The sequence below is a fragment of the Mandrillus leucophaeus genome, unplaced genomic scaffold (assembly GCF_000951045.1).
Source record: "Mandrillus leucophaeus isolate KB7577 unplaced genomic scaffold, Mleu.le_1.0 Scaffold385, whole genome shotgun sequence".
Taxonomy (NCBI): Eukaryota; Metazoa; Chordata; class Mammalia; order Primates; family Cercopithecidae; genus Mandrillus; species Mandrillus leucophaeus.
The window spans coordinates 70415-91264 of NW_012104087.1; the positions used below are offsets into that span (position 1 = coordinate 70415).

Below are 20850 nucleotides of genomic sequence, written 5' to 3' on the forward strand. Positions count from 1 at the left end.
GAGATGACTCTTGTCTCATTTTCCTTCACTCAGGTTACATTGAAGAGGCCTGCATCATCCCCTGCCCCTCAGACTGCAAGCTCAGTGAGTGGTCCAACTGGTCGCGCTGCAGCAAGTCCTGTGGAAGTGGTGTAAAGGTTCGTTCTAAATGGCTACGTGAAAAACCATATAATGGAGGAAGGCCTTGCCCCAAACTGGACCATGTCAACCAGGTATTTTCTATCATTGACAGTGTTAAGATATTGTTGAGATTCACAATGATCTGATCTTTTTCTCCAAAATGGAGAAGAGTAAATAATACCTATTGAATAAAAAATTGACCCATTTTTACCATTAGAATGCCTGAATAAATATACATATGTTATTAAAATTTCAAATTAGACGTATTATCTCTGTATTCTCTGGAGATTCCATACCTTGCAAGTATATGAATATGTATATAATTCAATGGAGAGAAAAATGACACCTATCTTTGAAATAATGTCAAGGTATTTAATCTGTCATAAGATTGTATCTAACATGTAGGCTGAGATTATCTCATTCTTATAGTTTCCCCAGACTGTCAGAAAAGACATCTCAATTACCAACTACTTAAATTAAAATCAAAGAAATAATATGGATTTGGGTCTAAAATTAGGAAAAATATATACTGTTTGTTTAAATGTGTTTGATATAAAACAAATTGAGAAAAACAACTACAAAGATGGCCTCAAAGTCACTATAAGTATGTTATCAATTTACTGATTGACCATTTTCAGTTTTATTTGGAACTCTGACTTTTGATGCATTCTTTGTTACCTGCTGTTAATAGTTGTTATTCTGTTCTATTAGAAATGAAAAGAAAAAAGTCTAATGGAGGAATTGTGACTAATTTAAATGAAATGTACCCTAATCCGACAATTATTACCATGTTTGGCCTACAGGTGAATTAACAAAGAATAATTTCATATATTATGTGTGGGTGTTAAGTTGTGTATTTGAATTTAAATCACAACCAAATAATCAAGTCCTTAAATATGTAGAACTGTTTCACACATATATAGACTCATTTTAATCTCTAAACACACTGCTTACCTGTATACATACTTTACTTCCCAGATTGACATAACTTTGTTCATAATAAAAGTACATTGTAGAGAAAACAGAAAGAACTTTGGAATTAAGTAAATTAAGATGAAGATCGTGAAGAATTAAATTCTATAATAAGTACTCTAAAGAGTCTTGATTGTTCCCCAAGTGAAGTTGCTGATTTTATCTTTAGGTGCAATGGAGGGTAAATAACACACTCCCTTGCTGCCATCTACTGGTAGTTTAGCTTCCCTGTCACAGAGCATTTTGCGTTTCTAAGATGCTAAGGAAATTTCCAAAGAAGAAAATTCAGTTCAGCAACTATAATTATATAACTGTAAAACAGAATAACTGAACTAAAATGTTTATAATACAAAAGAATATTTCTCTACACATTTTGAAACCTTGAATTTTTAGTAGCAAATTTAAATTTTGATAAATTATGTATGATTCACAATCCTAAAAAGAGAAATTCTACACGTACTCATACCTATTTCACTTTAGCATGTATGTGTGCACCCAGTCAGATATGCAATTAAAATCTGTGTTTGCCTCAGATTTTCCTTAAGTGTGAATTTCAAAAGGTTCAAAACCTCAGACCAAGTTGTCTTTGCTATTACTAGTGTTTAGCCTAAACCATTTGTCACTTTCCAACTCTAATATATTCTGATGCAGTTTGACAGGGGTATTGTGACTTGGTATCAGTTGACTGAAGGCTTATTGAGACATTAACAACCGAAAAATCAAAGCAAAAACAAATAATACATTTTTGAACATTTGAGCATAAATGTTCTGCATAAAAATAGAAACTTTTATGAATTTGTGTATTAGTGAGATGTTTAGGGAAAATAAAAATGTAAAGATTTGTGTTAATGTTGAAAATTTTAAATCACATAGATGTTTACTACAATTATACATTCCTCAGTAAAATAATCAGAAGCCCGTTGGCTTGAAAACGGTCTCTGAGTTTCTATTTTTCTAGCTGAGGAAGGAAGTACTCAAATCCTCATTTTCTACAAAACAGCTGAACTAATTAAGGTAAATCAATGGCTAGATCAAGCTACAAATATACTGATAGACAATAGTCCATTGACAAGTTGGATCACAAGTTATTTGCATCATGTATCAATTTCCCATGCTATGTATTTTGAGGTCAACTCCGTTTTCCAAGATTTCTCCATCCTGCCCATCTAATTTTTTCATTGGCTCTGCTATTTACAATACTCATTTGTGTGTCTTACTTTTCAACAATAATAAGTAGTTGTGTATTATCTCCTATGACCTAAGAAAAATGTTCTAACATTTTACCAAAAAAGTAGGTTTTTACATTTAAGTAATAATACTTGAAACTTACCACGAGTTCTTCTCATAGCATACTGACGTTTTCACCTATCTTGTTTCCTTTTTCATCATTCCTGTTGAACACCACTCCAGGCACAGGTAAGAACTCTTAAAACTCATGGTTCTTAATAGAATGCTTCTTTTCTAAAATTTCCTGGTTTCTGAGAACACATTTCTCTTCTTGCCTTGTCTTTTATGTTTTACAGGGAGAAAATATCACATTTTCCATTAAAGAATTTTTTCTATAGCTGTTTTCTTTTTCTTTTATATCATAGTTACCTGTGTTCCTGTATTTCATATCCCTCATTGTAATAGTAAGGACTGAGGTGAACAAGAGTTGGGAAGAACAAGTTTCACTTCGCTAATCTGGATAGGCAGTGACACCTGTTATTAATGGTCTTGTGCTTTTCAGAGGGAGAAGGAAAAAGTGCAAGTGGACTGAAAATGGGTGGGTTGGAGATTGTTCTGAACTGATCGGTATTCACTTCAATACAGGCGATTAAAATAAAAGCCATCAAAGGATTAGGAAGAACAGCATTTCTCCTTCGGTTTTCCTTTTCACCATGAGTTGTAGGGTAATGTTTTATCCTGTGCTATTTAGTTCTATTTTAATACAGCACCTAAATGTGAATGTAATCACTTATGGCAATCATTGCAGAATTTGACTCCAACAGTGCATTTTTTATTCTTCTTTGAGACAGGTCCACTTTATTCATTTTACTTAGGTTTTTAGTGCACTAAAATTGGCACAAAACAATGGCTCCAAAGGGCTATTTAAGTCTATCTTTTCTAGAATTCATCCCATAAAAAGCTATAGTTTCTCTCTTCTCTCTCTCTCTCTCTCTCTCTCTCTCTCTCTGTCTCTTCAAGAAGTGTGTGTGTGTGTGTGTGTGTGTGTATAAAATAAAGAATAGAGTTGTACTATCATAGATTAGAAAAATACTTTCAAAGAATTGTATTTAATGCCTGAGTCAGCTTGGTTGCAGTGGATTAAGTGTCATTTATTTCCTTTATTTAGTCATTCTTCTCGTTGAAAAAAGAACATAATTGGTTCATTGTACTAAAAACCCTGAGACCAAGCACACCACCCCAAATGTGGGACTGAAAGGCTTTATGGACCCTGGAGCAGAGACAAATTGCTTTGTTTCATGTGGCCCTCACTGCTTGGGGTTGTAGACCAATATCAGACTCTGCTTCCAATCCTTAAATGATTGAGGATTCATATTAAGATGGCTTTATTTCATATTGTTTATCTTTTTAATTTAGTTTCCCATATGATACACACCAAAAATGTAAATTCTCATCATGATTTATACTTATCTGGAAAATAGGTCAAATTGTATTTATTTGGAAAACAGCTATGTTTTATACATATTTAATTCATCAATTCGTTGTTCATTCAATCATTCTGCAAATCCCTGTTGAGTACCTAACATGTGAGCACCCTGGGCTAGTATTGAAGTCACACAAAACTGTAAATTACACAGATGGTCCAGAAAGTTACAATACGGTGTGTTAAGGGTCAGCACAGGAAAATATGTAACCTTTCTAATGTGATCCAGTTGATCGGATTCACACCTGCAGCGTAATAGCAGAGCAACAGAATACAACATGGTTAGCCCTATCCTTTACTGCTAGAACTCTTGAGTTCTCTCTATTGCAATGTTAGAATAATAAGCCATAAAGGAGGGGAATGGAAGTAGCTTAACAGTGGAATGATTGTTGTTATGGTGTGGAAGTCTTCTTGCTCACTCTTACCAGATTCCCTGAGATTGCTGAGAGCCATGTGTGTTTCAGGTGTATGAGGTTGTCCCATGCCACAGTGACTGCAATCAGTACCTATGGGTCACAGAGCCCTGGAGCATCTGCAAGGTGACTTTTGTGAATATGCGGGAGAACTGTGGAGAGGGCGTGCAAACCCGAAAAGTGAGGTAAGACAAAGTCTAATTACACAGAGAAGCAAGACACAAAACCATCTCCCAATCGCACATGTGCCAACACAACTGTTCACTCCTCCCCAGTCTTCTGGATAAAATTGTCTGCAGTTTTGCTTTTAGGGAATCTGTGTTCATGGAAAACTCTAGGAGAATCTGCTTCAAGCAGCAGTTTATTCTATTCTGGCCTTCTGATTTAGGAAGCTTCACTTCAAATACCCTTAAAGAGAAGGAACAGCGTATTCAATCTGAACTAATGTAGATTTTCAACCCCAATAACTTTTTTGCTTAAAGGCCAAATATATGTCCAAGTTCATTTTTAAAATAATCTGTTTTAAACTCTTGCTCTTTTGTATCAAACTGGCTAACTGAATACTATCCTGTTATCCAGGGAGCTTTCTCTGAAACCCCCAGCTAGTTCCTGCCTGTCACTTGTTCTTCTGTAGCTACACTGGTCAATAGGATAGCCACTAGCCGCACTAACTCAATTTAAATTTAAACAAATTAAGATTAAATTAAATTAAAAATTCATCTCCCCAGTCACACTAGCCATGCCTCAGTGCTCCATAGCCACATGTGGCTGGCAGCTATCTGTTGGACAGCACAGACATAGAGTATTTTTTCGTCATGGCAGAAAGTTCCATTGGACAGGGTTATTCTATTACACTCCATATACTCCTCACTGTATTGAAAAGACCCCTCTTCATGTCTATCCCTGTAATAAAACTATAAATTTCTTAAAACAGAGAACCCACCATATTCATAAGAATTCCCTACTGCCTAACACTAGATTGATACTCATTAAATTTTCCATACAGCATTTATCACATGATCCTTAAGGGCTCTAGAACTCTGTGAAACAAGTGCATGGGGTTTTATCACCTCCATTTTGTAGATTAGATTCCCAAGTACTAAATAACGTACCAAGAACACCCATCTATTAAAGTGGCAGCATTGGAATTCAAACCCATGTCTCCCTCCACTCTTTTTAAATACACTGGTTTCTTTTAACCCTTCTCAGTAACACCCAGGAAAGACAAATATAAGAACATCCAGCACACAGCAACCCAAGTTATGAAGAAGTTCATTCTTACCCATAACCCAACCTTTCATGCATTTAAGATTGATATGTTTTAGTCTACTTCAGTAGGCAAGCAGAACAAGTTAATATTTGTTTTACCATATAAAACCTTTGATATGAGTCTGTATATAATTTATGTCTAATAAAAAGTTTCATATTTCTTTTTTCAAAAGCCCATCTGAACTCTCAATTTATTTTTTCTCTGAGGACCTTAATATAGGTAGACCGGGAATGGGGAAGATGTAGAGAGGTAATGAGTAGATAGGGACACAGAAAAAAGAAGAGATTCTGTTTTCCACTATTCTCCTTTCAAGTTATTTTTTTCTTCAAAATTAAAAAATATTACATTAAGACTTTGCTCAGGTTTGTTGTTTCATTAGTAAAAAAAAAAATTATAGGCCGGGTGCAGCAGTTCATGCCCGTAATCCCAGCACTTTGGGAGGCCGAGGAAGGCAGATCACATGATCAAGAAATCAAGATCATCCTGGTCAACATGGTGAAACCCCATCTCTACTAAAAATACAAAAATTAGCTGCACATGGTGGCGCACACCTGTAGTCCTAGCTACTCAGGAGGCTGAGGCGGGAGAATTATTTGAATCCCGGAGGTGGAGGTTGCAGTGAGCTGAGATGGTGCCACTGCCCTCCAGCCTGGCCACAGAGCAAGACTCCATCTCAAACAAAAAAAAATTTATAATAAAAGAACTACTGGGTGGTTTTCTTCAGCTTTCCCTTCCACTGTCTGTGTACATGTTACTTTTTTTTTTTTTTTTTTGCTTTGTAAATAGATACTCTTAACATTTCCAAACACATTCTAAACAAAGTAACTTTTCAGATCAATTTATTTTTTTAGTAAACAACTTCAATGCAAATAGAGAAAAGAGGTCAGTATTGATTGCGATCTCTAATCATGTAATGATGTTTCTGTTTGTTACTGATTGAGTAGTACACCTCCCTTAAATTATCTTCTGCTAATGAAGGTCAAAATGCCCTGCTTCAATGCAAGTGTTGGGTGACATTTTCAGGATAGATGGGTCTATAAAAAAGGAAGTTTAAATTTACTCTTCCTCTTTAAGGATGTTATAGCCTATCAAGGAGTGGTGGTAGAAGTGGTTTGCCTTGGTAGGGAAGGATATTTTTTTCACTGACTTTTTCTAGAATTGCCAACACATAGTGATAATAAAAAACAGACAGATTTAGTTATTGTTGCTTTTTAAATCTATGCAGAAAATACACTCTCTTATTACCACACCTATGATGGACTTCTGACTTCACCGTTTGCCTGCAACTTGGTTCTACACCATGTATCTCTAATATAGTTCAGTTTTCTCACAGTATAATTCTTGCTCCTTGAAAGAAAGACCAAGAATTTGAAGAAAGCAAAGGAATTTAAAGTCCCTTCTTTGAGCTTAAAACTTGATCCAAATATTCTGTATTCTAGGGTGATTATAAAAATTTTTAATGCAAAATAACAAAAATAAATCCTGTAAGTAGCCTGAATGCTACAACAGGAACATTTTAGCAATTGTGGCACATTTAAGCAATGGAATTCAAATGTAGACATTAAAATATATCTTAGATAAATAGTTAATGACAAGAAGATGATCATAATATATTGTAGATTTTTTAAATGGTACAAATAGGTAAAATTTGCTTCTATTTTGTAAAATGAAAATATATATTTAAAGTAATAGTCTATTAATATAGTCTGTTATGAGTGGTTATCTCTGATGAAATTGTGGAAATTTTTATTCTTATTTTCTTAAAATGAGTATATTACTTGTATAACAAAAAATAAAAGGAAGAGAGATGTATTCATCTGTTCTCACAGTGCTATACAGAACTTCCTGAGACTAATTTATAAAGAAAAGAGGTTTAATTGACTCACAGTTCCACAGGCAGTACAGGAGACATGGCTAAGGAGCCTTCAGGAAACTTACAATCATGACAAAACGGTGAAGGAGAAGCAAGCACGTCTTCACATGGCAGCAGGAGAGAGAAAGGGTGAAGGGGGAAGTGCCACACACGTTACAAACAACCAGATCTCATGAGAACTCATTCACTATCATGCGAACAGCAAGGGGAAAATCTGCCCTATGATCCAATCACCTCCTACCAGATCCCTCCCCCAACATGAGATTTGGGTGGGGGCATAGAGCCAAATCATATCATTCCACCCTGGCCCTTCCCAAATCTCATGTACTTCTCATATTTCAAAACACAACCATACCTTCCCAACAGTTCCCCAAAGCCTTAACTCATTCTAGCATTAACTCAAAATTTCAAATCCAAAATCTCATTTGAGACAAGGCAAGTCCCCTCTGCCTATGAACCTGTAAAATCTAAAACAAGTTAGTTACTTCCAAGATACAATTCCCCCATTCCAAATGGGAGATATTGGCCAAAAGAAAGAGGTTTCAGGCCCCATGCAAGTCCAGAACCCAGCAGGTCAGTCATTAAATTTTAAAGCTTCAAAATAATCTCCTTTGACTCTGTGTCTCACATCTAGGCCACAATGACACAGGGGTGGTGGGTTCCCAAGGCCTTGGGCAGCTCGACCCCTGTGGCTCTGCAGGGTACAGTCCCCAAGGCTGCTTTCATGAGCTGGCATTGAGTGTCTATAGCTTTTCCAGGTGCACAGTGCAAACTGTCAGTCCATCTGTCATTCTGGGGTCTGGAGGACTGTGGCCCTACTTCCACAGCTCCACTAGACAGTGCCTCAGTGGGGGGACCCAACCTCACATTACCACTTCACACTGCCCTACTAGTGAAGGCTCTACCCCTGCAGCAGACTTCTGCCAGGACATCCATGCATTTCCATACATCCTTTGAAATCCAGGTGGAGGCTCCTGAGCCTGAACTCTTAGCTTTTGTGCACCCACAGGCCTAACACCATGGGGAAGCCATAAAGGTTTTGGGACTTGCATCCTCTAATTCAATAGCCTGAGCTGTACCTTGGCCCCTTTTAGCCATGGCTGGAGCTGGAGAGACTGGGTTGCAAGGTGCCATGTCCTGAGGCTGCACAGAGCAGTGGAACCATAAGCCTGGCCCACAAAACAAAATTTCCCTCCTAGACCTCTGGGCCTGTGATGGGAGTGGCTGTCATGAAGGTATCTGAAACATCTTGGGGACATTTTCTCCATTGTCTTGGCTACTAACATCTGGCTCCTCTTTACTTACACAAATTCCTGCATCTGGCTTGAATTCCTTCCAAGAAAATGGGTTTTTCTTTTCTACCACATGACTGGGCTGCAAATTTTCTAAACTTTGTGCTCTTCTTCCTTTTTAAATGTAAGTTCCAGTTTGGAGTCATTTACTTGTTTATCCAAATAAGTTAGGCTTTTAGAAGCAGCCAGGCCACATCTTGAATGTTTTGCTGCTTAGAAATTTCTTCCGCCAGATACCCTAAGTCATCTCTCTCAAGTTCAAAGTTCCACATATCTCTAGAGCAGGGGTACAATGCCACCCATCTCTTTGCTAAAGTATAGCAAAAGTGAGCTTTATTCCACTTCCCAATAAGCTTGTCATCTCCATCTGAGAACACCTCAGCCTGGATTTCACCATCCATATTTCTATCAGCATTTTGGTCACAACCATTCAACAAGTCTTTAGGAAGTTCCAAACTTTCCCTCATCTTCCTGTCTTCTTCTGATCCCTCCAAACAGTTCTGACCTCTGTCCATTACCCAGTTCCATAGCTGATTCCACTTTTTCAGGTATCTTTACAGCAATGCTACACTTCTCTTGTACCAATTTTCTGTATTAGTCTGTTTTCACACTGCTATAAAGAACTACCTGAGATGGGGTAATTTATAAAGAAAAGAGGTTTAATCAGCTCATGGTTCTGTGGATTGTATAGGCTTCTGTTTCTGGGGAGGCATGAGGAGACTTACAATCATGGCATAAGGGTGAAGGGGAAGAAAGCACATCTTCACTTGGTGGCAAGAGAGAAAAAGCAAAGGGGGAGGTGCTGCATACTTTTAAACCATCATATCTCATGAGAACTCACTATCATGAGAACAGCAAAGGGACCATCCACCCCCATGATCCAGTGACCTCCCACCAGGCCCCTCCCGCAACACTGAGAATTCCAACTCAACAGGAGATTTGGGTGGGGACACAGAGCCAAATCATATCAAGAGAAATCTTTGAAAATAAAGATTTATGTACATAACTGCCTAATAGAGTGTTGGATATCTGTTCTTAACTCTAGATCAATAGGTAATTCTACAAGTTGATCTTTGCATATAGCGACAGTACCTACCCAAATGTAATCTATTCTTAGGAGCAAATCCAACTTTTGAGCACTGAAATGCCCTGTCTGCAACATGTTGTCTCTAAGCTGCTGTCAACAGAACATTTTAAAAATGATATTGAAGGTAGAAATTTTTCCTGGGAAACTCAAATTCTCCCAAAAATATTCATAATTTATTTTTTTCAATAATGAAATCATATAAATATCTAATTTGCATATTTTTGTGATTGCTTTTTATGTATGTATCTAGTGTACAAAAAAAAAAATGCATAGGTATTTGCATATTTTTTCAGGCTACAGGCCCATTAAGACATGACCAACAACACAGCTTTCCAGTGTTTGAATGTATCCCACAGGGAATGGACATTCCTCTTAAGTTCAGCAACATTGCATAGCAAGGGGACTCTGTAGAGTAGATTTGTGAATGTTCCTGCTGATTGTAAATCCCTGAGAAAAGCTGGGATGCCAGGTATCACTGGCAATTTAATTCAACTGATATTTTAATACATGACACTAGGTTTGAGAGACTTGAGAGTTCAAGCCTTCCTTTTTAACTCCTGAAATGCAGTTCTCTTCCTGAATCCATTAAGTTGGCTGACCTTTTCCAAGTTATGCATGAGAGAGAAAGGTTTTCTCTCCTGCTATAATATTTAAGTGCCCAGAGAGATTATTTACTATGGTAAAAGTGAAGTCTGATACTAGCCATGTTAATTAGATTCCCAAAAGATGAATAAGGAGCCCTTCATGACTGCTTACAGGAGAATAAAATGGAACACAAACTAACAATTTTTTTAAGTCAAGTAGTAGGAAAATCCAAATAACCATATTTAGAGAACCTATGCTATACCTATTATAATTCTCTTTTCACTTCTCACTTTCGTTTAAGATTCAGAGCAGAAGGGAGGCTAAAATTACTTTTAAAATGACAAAATGAATTGATAAATGCCTCTAGTTGTTTTCACAAACAATGAAATCTCCCACTTAGAGATTTCAGTGTGCCTGGTCTTTCATCACATATAAATCAACTAACTCTACCTTCTCTATGAAATCCATCATTTTCTTGAGAAGAATAAATGCATTATATGCCAAATTGTAAGCCCTCTATGAAGCTCTTTGGACAATTCCTCATTAGTTTCTGCCTCACATGTGTATAAATGACCCTCTGCTTTCAGAGGAAGCTTTCATAACATGCACAGTTTACATACACACAATGGCTCTTATATTCAAAGACTCATGAATGCAAAACACATTTTTGAATCATGCAGAAGCACTACAAATATTTAGGAGAGGCAAAGATCCTTTTAAGTCTTCATTTCTGGAGAATTTTATTAGATAACAAAGCTTCCTACTCCCCACCCCCATAATGATGTCTTAAGGAGAACCATCTGTCCTGTGGGTTGGTCATTCTAATTGTCCTGTTTTCTTCACTTCGAGAAGGTATGTATATTTTCTAGAATATGTTTATGTTCTTTTTTAGATGCATGCAGAATACAGCAGATGGCCCTTCTGAACATGTAGAGGATTACCTCTGTGACCCGGAAGAGATGCCCCTGGGCTCTAGAGTGTGCAAATTACCATGCCCTGAGGACTGTGTGATATCTGAATGGGGTCCATGGACCCGATGTGTTTTGGTAAGATGATTAACCTTTTTATTAATGTAGAGTTTATTTAATTCTTTGCCGCTGAAGCTGTAAAGACATTATTTAAAAAATATAATAACTTCAATGTAAAATTTGTTTGTTTGCATATTTACCAAAGCAAGGTGTGTTTTCTCGGCCACATCATTCTATGACTGTGCTATTTAAAGTTTGTAATGTTTCCTCTCACACTAGAACAGCTCCACCTCTTGCAAGCTTTACTCAACCCATCATCCTAATCCAGCACAAAAGGCCTTCAGTTTGCCTTATAAATACACAGCATGTTAAAAACTGCAGTGGTGATAATGATTCCCTCCAGGTAAAAGGGAAAATGAATGAAGTAAAGGTACTTTAATGGTGTCAAGTTATTGTCATCCATTGCTTTTTGCCCATACCTTTTATTTAAATGGTAGGAATAATCTGTCACACAGTGGGAATACAGCAGCAGGGGTATTAACACTAAAAAGCAAAAGATACTGGGTAAGAAACTAAGTAGAAGAAGAAAGCTGTACACCAATGAATTTCTCTTTACACACTGACTCTGTGTCTCTTTGGGCCTGGAAAGCCAGCTGAGAGTTTCAAATCACACAAAAGCTTCTGCGTTTCAACAGCCAGTAGGGGCTCATCCACGAGACTCTGGGAAGAGAGTCATTTGAAACAGGACTGGCTGCTTATGTAGGATATTTGGCTTACCCATGGGCACCTTTGTAAAACTGTACATTTCAAAAACAGCATCAAAAGCATGGGAAAAAAATAACATATGGAATTATTTTGTTGAAATACGATATAAAACCATTTCAAAGAAGACTTTATGGTGCATATTTTCCAAGGAGAAATTGATATTCCATTTCAGTGTTAAAGATACTGATTAGCAGACAACTGATATAGCAGGAATAAAACAAAGATGGCAGTTGACTGGAATGCAAGTTAAACTGTAGTAATCAACTGTTTCACAAGGATATACAACTGATTTTCTGTCCTAATTTCATAGCATCAGATTTGAAGTTACATCAAATAATTGGGCTACATGCTACACTGTCTATGTTTATAATAGTGAGATTTTTTTGTCAGATATTATATTACAAAAATTTTCCATTTTTATAAAATAGGAAATATTGAACCCAGGCCCCTTCTTAAACTTATTAATAGGGATTTTAATAAAAGGAACCACTAAACTGGAACTTTGTCCAGTAGGTTTCTGTATTAAATGATCAAGGATAGCCATCTTAGACGAATTATTGAGGTTCTATTATTTATAAAAGAGAGTTTGTGAAGCATATTTTGTGTTCCTGAGAGTTTGCCAATAGGAATGTTTGGATAAGAATAAAATTCAATGAGGTGAATAAACTGTGATTCCTGGGCTTTTTATTTCTTTAAAGAAAAACGTTAGAAAAATTAAATTTAACAGTTTAATTGAGCAAAGAACCATTCAAGAATTGGGCAGCCTCCCAAACCAGAACAGGTTCAGAGAGGCTCCAGCACTGCCACGTGGTTGGAAAAGATTATTGGGCAGAAGCAGATAAGTGACATACAGAAAATGATGTACAGAAGCGAGGTTCAGCAACAGCTAGATTGATTACACTTTGACGTTTGTGATAAACAGAATGAGTAAGTAAGGCACAAGTCCCAATCAATCGAAGTTTAATAAGCCAGCTTTAGGACACATCTGGGAAAAAGCAAGGAGGTTTTCTGAAGAGGTGTTTAAGATGTTTTATGTTTACACATTCCCTTAAATGGGGGGAGGCACGTAGGAAGAGAGGCAGGTAGGCATTAAGGCAAATAGTTATATTCCTGTGAGACTAGTTAGTGCCCCATAATCTACATTTTATATAAGGTAAGGTGAATGTTTGAAGAGAAAAAGGTAATAGAGGAAGAATCAATTATGCAGACATCTCTGGGTAGATGGAAGAATGACTGATCTCCTCTTGTTTTTGTTCTGAACCTGGGAAAATACACTTGTGATTGATAGTATCAGTGTGGAATCAGACTTGAGTTTTAGGAGTTAGACTTAGACTGTAGACCTAAAGTTACAATTGGTATGTCCTTGTTTGTGGGAGGCCATGAAAGAATTTACCTGTGAACCATCTATGGGATCAGTCATTCATGATGCCTGAGGCCGTTTACCTTTCCGTGGGATCTGGAACAATGCTAGCAATAGCTATTCAAGTGGAAGAGAATGTTGCAAGACGGCCTCCAGGCTTACCCTTCCCTTTTGCATAGGGTGTATGAGATCCTGAGATTTTTTAAAAACCTTCCTTTGCATTTGTCGTATTTGAACACGATTTGAACAATCGGCCACATTTGAAACTCAGTGATTGCACAAGAGTAGGTTACGGTCTGTTTACACATCCAAATAGGGTACAGTTCACTATGTGCGAAGAAACCTTTAGGATGAACTTGAATGTAAGTGGACAGCTTACATTCAAGCTAAATTTCATTTGACATATTTTACCTTTAACTCACCTTGTTTCTTCCCTCAGGCCTTCATTAAACAGATACCGATTAAGCTTTTACTGTCTATCAGTAACTGTGTTAGGTAGGGAAAATATACTGCTCTCTAAAACATAAGTCTTCTCCTAGTGCACTGTAGAAAGGAACAAGACCTTTATATAATACACATTATGTCAAGACAGATAGTGTTATTCCAGTGGTGTGACCAAAGTTCAATGGAAGCAGGGGAGGAGGAAGCAATTATTTTAGGCCTTAAAAAGTCCATGGAGGCTTGTTCCTGGTTTCTTACCATTCTTAGAAACCAACTGTTTTCAGAAGACTGTACCAGTAGATGAATGGCAAGCCAATCTTTTTAGATGTTGTCAACTGAAGAATGACAAGGTTCATAAATTTGGAAAGGAGAGCTTTATATCTCATAAAGGGTTGCAGCCTGCAGGGTGGCCATCCTGACAGGCTGGGAATCATAGCTGCCAGCCAGAAGCCAGAAATAGACACTTCTAGGGAATGGCAAAGAGAACAGTAATTTGTGTTGAGCAGGGTGGCCAAATATACATATTTAATAAGCTATATGAGGAGTCATGAATATTTATAAAAAGAGAAAAGTACGCATGTGCAGTTGAGCTTTATGCCCCCTCATGTGTCCCGTGTACCAAAAATGGTGGCATTAGCATGATCCAAGGGTGGGGTTTTCAGTGCTCTAATGTCAAAAGGTGAAACAGAGGTCACAGAAACCCTTACTGTACATCCTCCATGGACTGCCCAGAACCACTCCTTGATCAGTGGTTTCTTTTTAGGAAGAAATGCTGGTTGGCTGTTTTGTTGCAACCATAAAAGGAAGAGGCAGTGTCAGGCTCTAACCACCCAAGGGGTTCTTCCTGCCTGCTGCATGAATAAAGACCAGGGTACTGCAGTAAAGAAAGAGTTTAATAGACATAAGGCCAGCCATGCCACATGGAAGATGGAGTTAGTACTCAAATCAATCTCATCTAAGGCTCCTAGGTAGGGGTTTTTCAAAGGCAGTTTGGGGGAAAGGGGTGGGGCTGCCAGGTAATGGGTGCTTGCTGCTGATTGGTTGGGCAGAGATGAAATCACAGGGAGTCAAAGCTGTCCTCCTGTGGGCTGAATTCTTCTGGGTGGGGCCACAGGAACTAGGTTGGCGGTTCAGGTAGAGCCCTGGGTGTTAGACATGCAAAAAAAAAACAGAAAAGATATCTCAAAAAGCCAATCTACTGTAGTGGTAACATCTGCAGGAGTAGCTAGCAATCATTTATGTCTACACCTTAGCAGAATTCAGGTTCCCCTCCTCTCCCAGCCTGATGGCCTTTCATTAGCTTTACAAAGCCACTTGAGTTTGGGGAAAAGCCTGTTAATTAAACTATAAACTAAATGTTTCTTGAAGTTAGCTCAGCCCAAAAACCCAGGAATAACTAAGAGAAAAGTGAGATGAGGTTGGGTTAGATCAGATCTCTTTTACTGCCATAATTTTCTTACTGTTATAATTTTTGCAAAGGCAGTTTCAAGACAATTGGTTGATCAGGTATAGAGTGAGTGTTTCCAAAGGGCTTGTTTCTGTATAACCCTTAGGGAAGAAAGCCTAAAGGCCGAGAACTCCGTTTTCAAGGTTTCTCTGTGGTCCCTATGGCCAAGAGGGGGTCCATTTGGTCAGTTGCAGGTCTTAGAACTTTAATTTTTTTTTCTCAATTCTAAATTAAGGATTAAAATTAGAATTCAGAATTAGAATTGTTTATATGCATATATACATGTACATCAGGAAAAGGAAAGTCACTAACACCAAGTCATTTAAAGTTATTCTTGTCTTTTAAGGCCCAAAAGACTATACATAATCCACAAACATATAATTATATATATATAATAATACACATATAACTTTATATGTATATATATGTAATAGCTTTCTATAATAATTAACATGACCACCATATGTGTGTGTGTGTATAGGTGTGAGGTGATGTGTGTATTAGCATTGGACACATGGCATCTTACAGCTAGATGGTACATCAAAATCTCATTCAACAGCTTCATTTTATACATTGAACAACTGAGGCATAATGAGGTTGACTGACTTTTCTGAGTTAGCCAGTGGTCCAAATGTTCTAACTCCTGCTCCAGTGCTGTCTCTAATATACCAGTTGTGTAGCTGAGTATTCACTTTTCTGAGAATTTGTACTGTTCTTTTTAAGCCTTGCAATCAAAGCAGTTTCCGGCAAAGGTCAGCTGATCCCATCAGACAACCAGCTGATGAAGGAAGATCTTGCCCTAATGCTGTTGAGAAAGAACCCTGTAACCTGAACAAAAACTGCTACCACTATGATTATAATGTAACAGGTACATGGATCGTCATCTGATCACAGAGTTAAGTCCAAATCTTGTGTCTGTCAGCTCTGAAGTGTTCCTGTCAGTATAGTTCATCTCTATCTGTGTGCCTTTTGGACACGCTGCTTACTTTCCCAGAAATAATTACATATTAAATGACAGAAATACTTATCTGGTTTTAGTAAACACCAAGATAGAGGAAATAAAAATGTCACACAGACATTAGCCCTTAAAGTAGGTTGTGAATATGCTAAGTGTTCCTACATAAGACAACCTCTCACTTTGGGAAGGTGAATCTAAAATATTTTTAACACAAGTATCATATTTATTCAAAAATGTCTTTCTTTTTTAGAAGATGCTTAATTGCTAAAGCATACTGGGCAACAATTCATGAGGTATGGGCAGTTTATAAACATGATTAGTCAGCAGTCTCAAACTTGCCAAAGATTATAAATCAATGCTATAAAAGGTGCAGGTAAAAATAGATGAGTATTTTCAGAAAAACAGGTTTATTATAAATTGCATTTTCCCCTAAAACTCATTTAATACCATCAAGGTGCATACGCTAGGAAAGAAAAATCTTCTATTTGTTTATATGAATTGGGACAACACCAAAGCTTACTTTGGAATTTTTTCCAAGTAATTTTCACTCTGAAACAAACTCAAGAAACTGTACAGTGACACATAACAGGTCAGATTGGCTCTCTGTTTCTTGTGGTTTTTCTCTTTAGTTTCCTTTGATGATACAAAAGAAATCAAAGTTATCTGGGACATGCTATGTTACCCAGGGAAAAGAGATGAAAGAGCTATTTTGCAAAAGACATAAAATAAGAGAATTAAATAAATATGGCCGAAGTGATTTTATCACTTTAATAAATGTATGCATTTTCATGCATTCTAAATATGGATAAGAAGTAAAATACGTTTTATTTGAACATAACTACACAAAGTACCATCTGTCACAATTATGATTATTTTGCTAAAAGTAATGCTAAGATTTTAAATGATATTTTTATTGGGAAAAAAAGTTTTTAAGTGACATTGATCTGTAGGCCAAAGCCATTTTTACAGTGTCACCAAACGGCTAGCTATCAAGATTTTCAAGTAGACATCTGCCTTTAAGAATAATCCCTGTAGCTATGTGCAACCCCAGCAATTCCATTTGACTCCTGATATGTTCAAAGCTGGGACCCATATGCTCTGCATGGGGGATGATTGATTATGGGGCTTAGGAAGCAGTTGTGAATTAAATATGGGATTCAGGTCATCAGAGTTTCATTTGAAATCTGTTTCATACTTAGCCTTCTGTTCTGATGGGCTTCCCTTTTTTTCAGACTGGAGTACATGTCAGCTGAGTGAGAAGGCAGTTTGTGGAAATGGAATAAAAACAAGGATGTTGGATTGTGTTCGAAGTGATGGCAAGTCAGTTGACCTGAAATATTGTGAAGAGGTAGGTGGATGCTGTGTTAATATCTTCGCGAGTAAATTCTTCCCTAATAATTTCAGTTCATGCTGAGCCAAGTGACCCGTGCTCCATGCAGCTCATTGCCAGCAGATGTTTTTCTGCACTATTCACAGGCTAAGTATGTTCTTGAAAAGATACAATGTCCAATACTACTGATTCCGACATATAATTTCCTGTATTTTCTTCTCCTTGGAGCCCAAAGGTATGCTAATTAGCCTATTCTGAAAGAAATGCTTGGGGAACAATAAGTAAGGTGAATAAAAGCAGTAAATTTTAATCAGACTCCTTATCTTTTGTAATTTGATGTGAATTTTGTGTAGTGCCTGGGACACCTGCCAAGGTCCATCATTTATTCTCTTTGTTGCTAAACACTGATCACATGTGGTTTCATAGCAGATTTTGATATTAGGATCTAATACCCAGCTGTGACCATCTAAGTACTCAGGTCTGATTAAGAGACAACCTCAAATTCAAACAAAGGAATGAAGCCAGCCATTATTATCTTCTAGGCACAGAGAATTGTAACTGATAATCATCTAATTGATGAAAGTAATGTCATCATACCTAGATGTGAGCTTCTGCAATATGAGAAAACATAGTCGTTGGCCTTTCTTCATTTTTATGAAGCTACACTTTATGTTGTAATAATTTTATCTAATTTCCATATCCAAAACATGACAAATGTTGACTCTCCATTCATCTGAGGTCCACTGGGTCAAATACTAACCAAGATAAGCAGGAGCCTCAATAGATCTGGAATAGACTAGAAGGGGGTCGTAACCTCATTAGAGTTTAACATACACAGTCACTATGTCTTCTGTCTATACATCCTGCGGTTATTATAGCCCACAGTAAATTGTTCCAATACCTAGGGGAGAACTCTAAACAGAAATACTTTAATTCATTTGATATATTTATCATACAGACCTGATTTAACCTTCTTATGTCTCTGTTCATGAAAGCAGAGCACCCACATGTGGTGAAAACACAAATTTGTTTTGTTAATAAATGCCTCCTGCTATAACCTTCTAACATAACTTACTGTATTCATTATTTAAATTTGAATAATTGGAAATTTCACACTTGAATCATTTTAGTTTTGTAACCAATAACATTGAAGCAATATAACCATTATAAGAATAATGTCAGTATTGAGCTGGGTGGGGTGGTTCACGCCTCTAATCCCAGCACTTTGGGAGGCTGAGTCAGGCAGATCACCTGAGGTCAGGAGTTCAAGACCAGCCTGACCAACATGGAGAAACCCCGTCTCTACTGAAAATACAAAATTAGCTGGGCGTGGTGGCACATGCCTGTAATCTCAGCTACTCGGTAGGCTAAGGCAGGAGAATCGCTTGAACCCAGAAGGGAGAGGGTGCCATGAGCCAAGATCGCATCATTGCACACCAGCCTGGGCAACAAGAGCAAAACTCCATCTCCAAAAAAAAAAAAAAGAGAGTCAGTATTAATGAAGATAATAGTCATATACTGACTGGAGAGCTTTCTGTGATCTACTTCTAGTTGATTAATACGTCTTTTTGTTTGCAAACATAAATGCACTCCTTGGTCAGAATGAAATAAAAAATAAATGAGAGCTTTGCAAAAGCTGAAACCTAAGCATACATGACCAATTTTAAACTATTTCATATGATTAAAGGACAAAGCTGTAAACTGGATTCTTGATTTCTTACATCAAATATGAGTAAAAACCTGGGAAATAACTAATTTTAATTATATGGGAGTCTAGATAAGTTTAAGCTTACATGCAAATATTATAATATTTGAATGTTGCATGGCAATTAGGGACTCCTAGTTTTAACATTCTAGCAAACACCGTCTTCAAGGACTTACAATTTGACTGTGCAACCCTGCATTCAGTACCACAGCAGTAGGTAACACTTGCTGCTTCCCTAACAGCCACAAAGAAAGATGGCATTATTATCCAACAAAGACGAAGATGAGAGTTAAACCTAACGAGCACTTACGTAGTATTTTTATCTTTAGTGTTTTTCAGACATTTTCTCATTGGATACCTAGTAATCAGTTTCTTCTTTCCTATTAGATTTTTGAATAGGTTTCTTTTTAATTTATGTAGACAGATGTTTAGGTAAATGAGAGAGAATTAAAAAAGAGATATGATCAATGTAAGGAAAAAATTAGTACAGGACTAAAATGTGTAAGTGGTGGATATGTAAGTCAATAATAATTGAATCCTGTGATTCAAACTTTCCCCATGAAACTATTATTTACCTTAAATGTAACACATTATTTTTATCATATCACCTCAAGATTCCTATCTCCAACCTCCCATGACTTTTAAGAGGCTTTATGAGGCTTCAGTTGAGTGATGTGGTAAAAGTTTTCATACCACTCAGCTCTGTTAGGTATTACTGGTGTAGAATATAATGGGAGCGCCTGCAGAGAGATGCATTACACAAAGCTATGATCTGATCCTCTCTCAGTGGATAACTTAGAACTAAGAGCTATACTTGAAACACAACATAATGTTTCAAAACAAATTTTGCCATTATTTGCTGTATAAATTAGAAAACATTAACTTCTGTTTCATGCAGGAATAAAAAAGATCTTGGAAATTCTAAGAATTACTAGTCTTAAAATTTTATATTCTCCTAACAAGCTCTTACATTTTCCTATTTCTTTGTCTTTTTTTTTTTTGGAGAGAGTCTTGCTCTGTTGCCCAGCCTGGAGTGCAGCTTACTGCAGCCTCCACATCCTAGGTTCAAGCAAGTCTCCTGCCTCAGGCTCCCAAGTAGATGGGACTACAGTCATGCACCACCAATCCCAGCAAATTTTTATATATTTTTTTTTTTGGTAGAGGTGAGGTTTCACCATGTTGGCCAGCATGCTCTGAGGTGATCCGCCCACCTCAGTCTCCGAAAGTGCTGGGATGACAGATGTGAGCCACCGCATCCAGCCGACATTTTCCTATTTCAATGCTACTTTGTACCATAGACATTTTAAATGTTGGAATATACAGTAGAAGAATTTGAAACATCATCTTATATTTTTAAGGCAGAATATTTAAATAAGTAATGGAACCCAAATGCCAATAAAATGGGACAACATTATTATCTGATGAGAAGGTTTGACACCAAAGTAACTGAATTATACCAGTTGAGTTTTAGAAGTGAAAATCTTTGTTTTAAAAAATGCACGTAAAATAGTCATAATCACAAAAAACTTTGGCGACCCATATTTCTTGTTTTAAAAGACAGCTGATGTATTATTTCAATATATGATATCATTAGTTTTGACTATCAATTTATGG

The 20850-nt window shown here is 37.0% G+C and overlaps 1 protein-coding gene across 1 annotated transcript in view; it reads left to right on the plus strand.

Moving 5' to 3' along the window:
• The window catches only part of THSD7A (thrombospondin, type I, domain containing 7A), a 122336-nt gene that overhangs the window by 61729 nt on the left and 39757 nt on the right, over positions 1-20850 (plus strand). Inside the window, exons 8-13 of the mRNA XM_011990865.1 lie at positions 34-212; positions 2503-2508; positions 4207-4340; positions 11155-11308; positions 15967-16111; positions 17434-17549. Of these exons, the coding sequence (XP_011846255.1) occupies positions 34-212; positions 2503-2508; positions 4207-4340; positions 11155-11308; positions 15967-16111; positions 17434-17549 (734 nt within the window). The remainder of the gene's footprint in view (positions 1-33; positions 213-2502; positions 2509-4206; positions 4341-11154; positions 11309-15966; positions 16112-17433; positions 17550-20850) is intronic.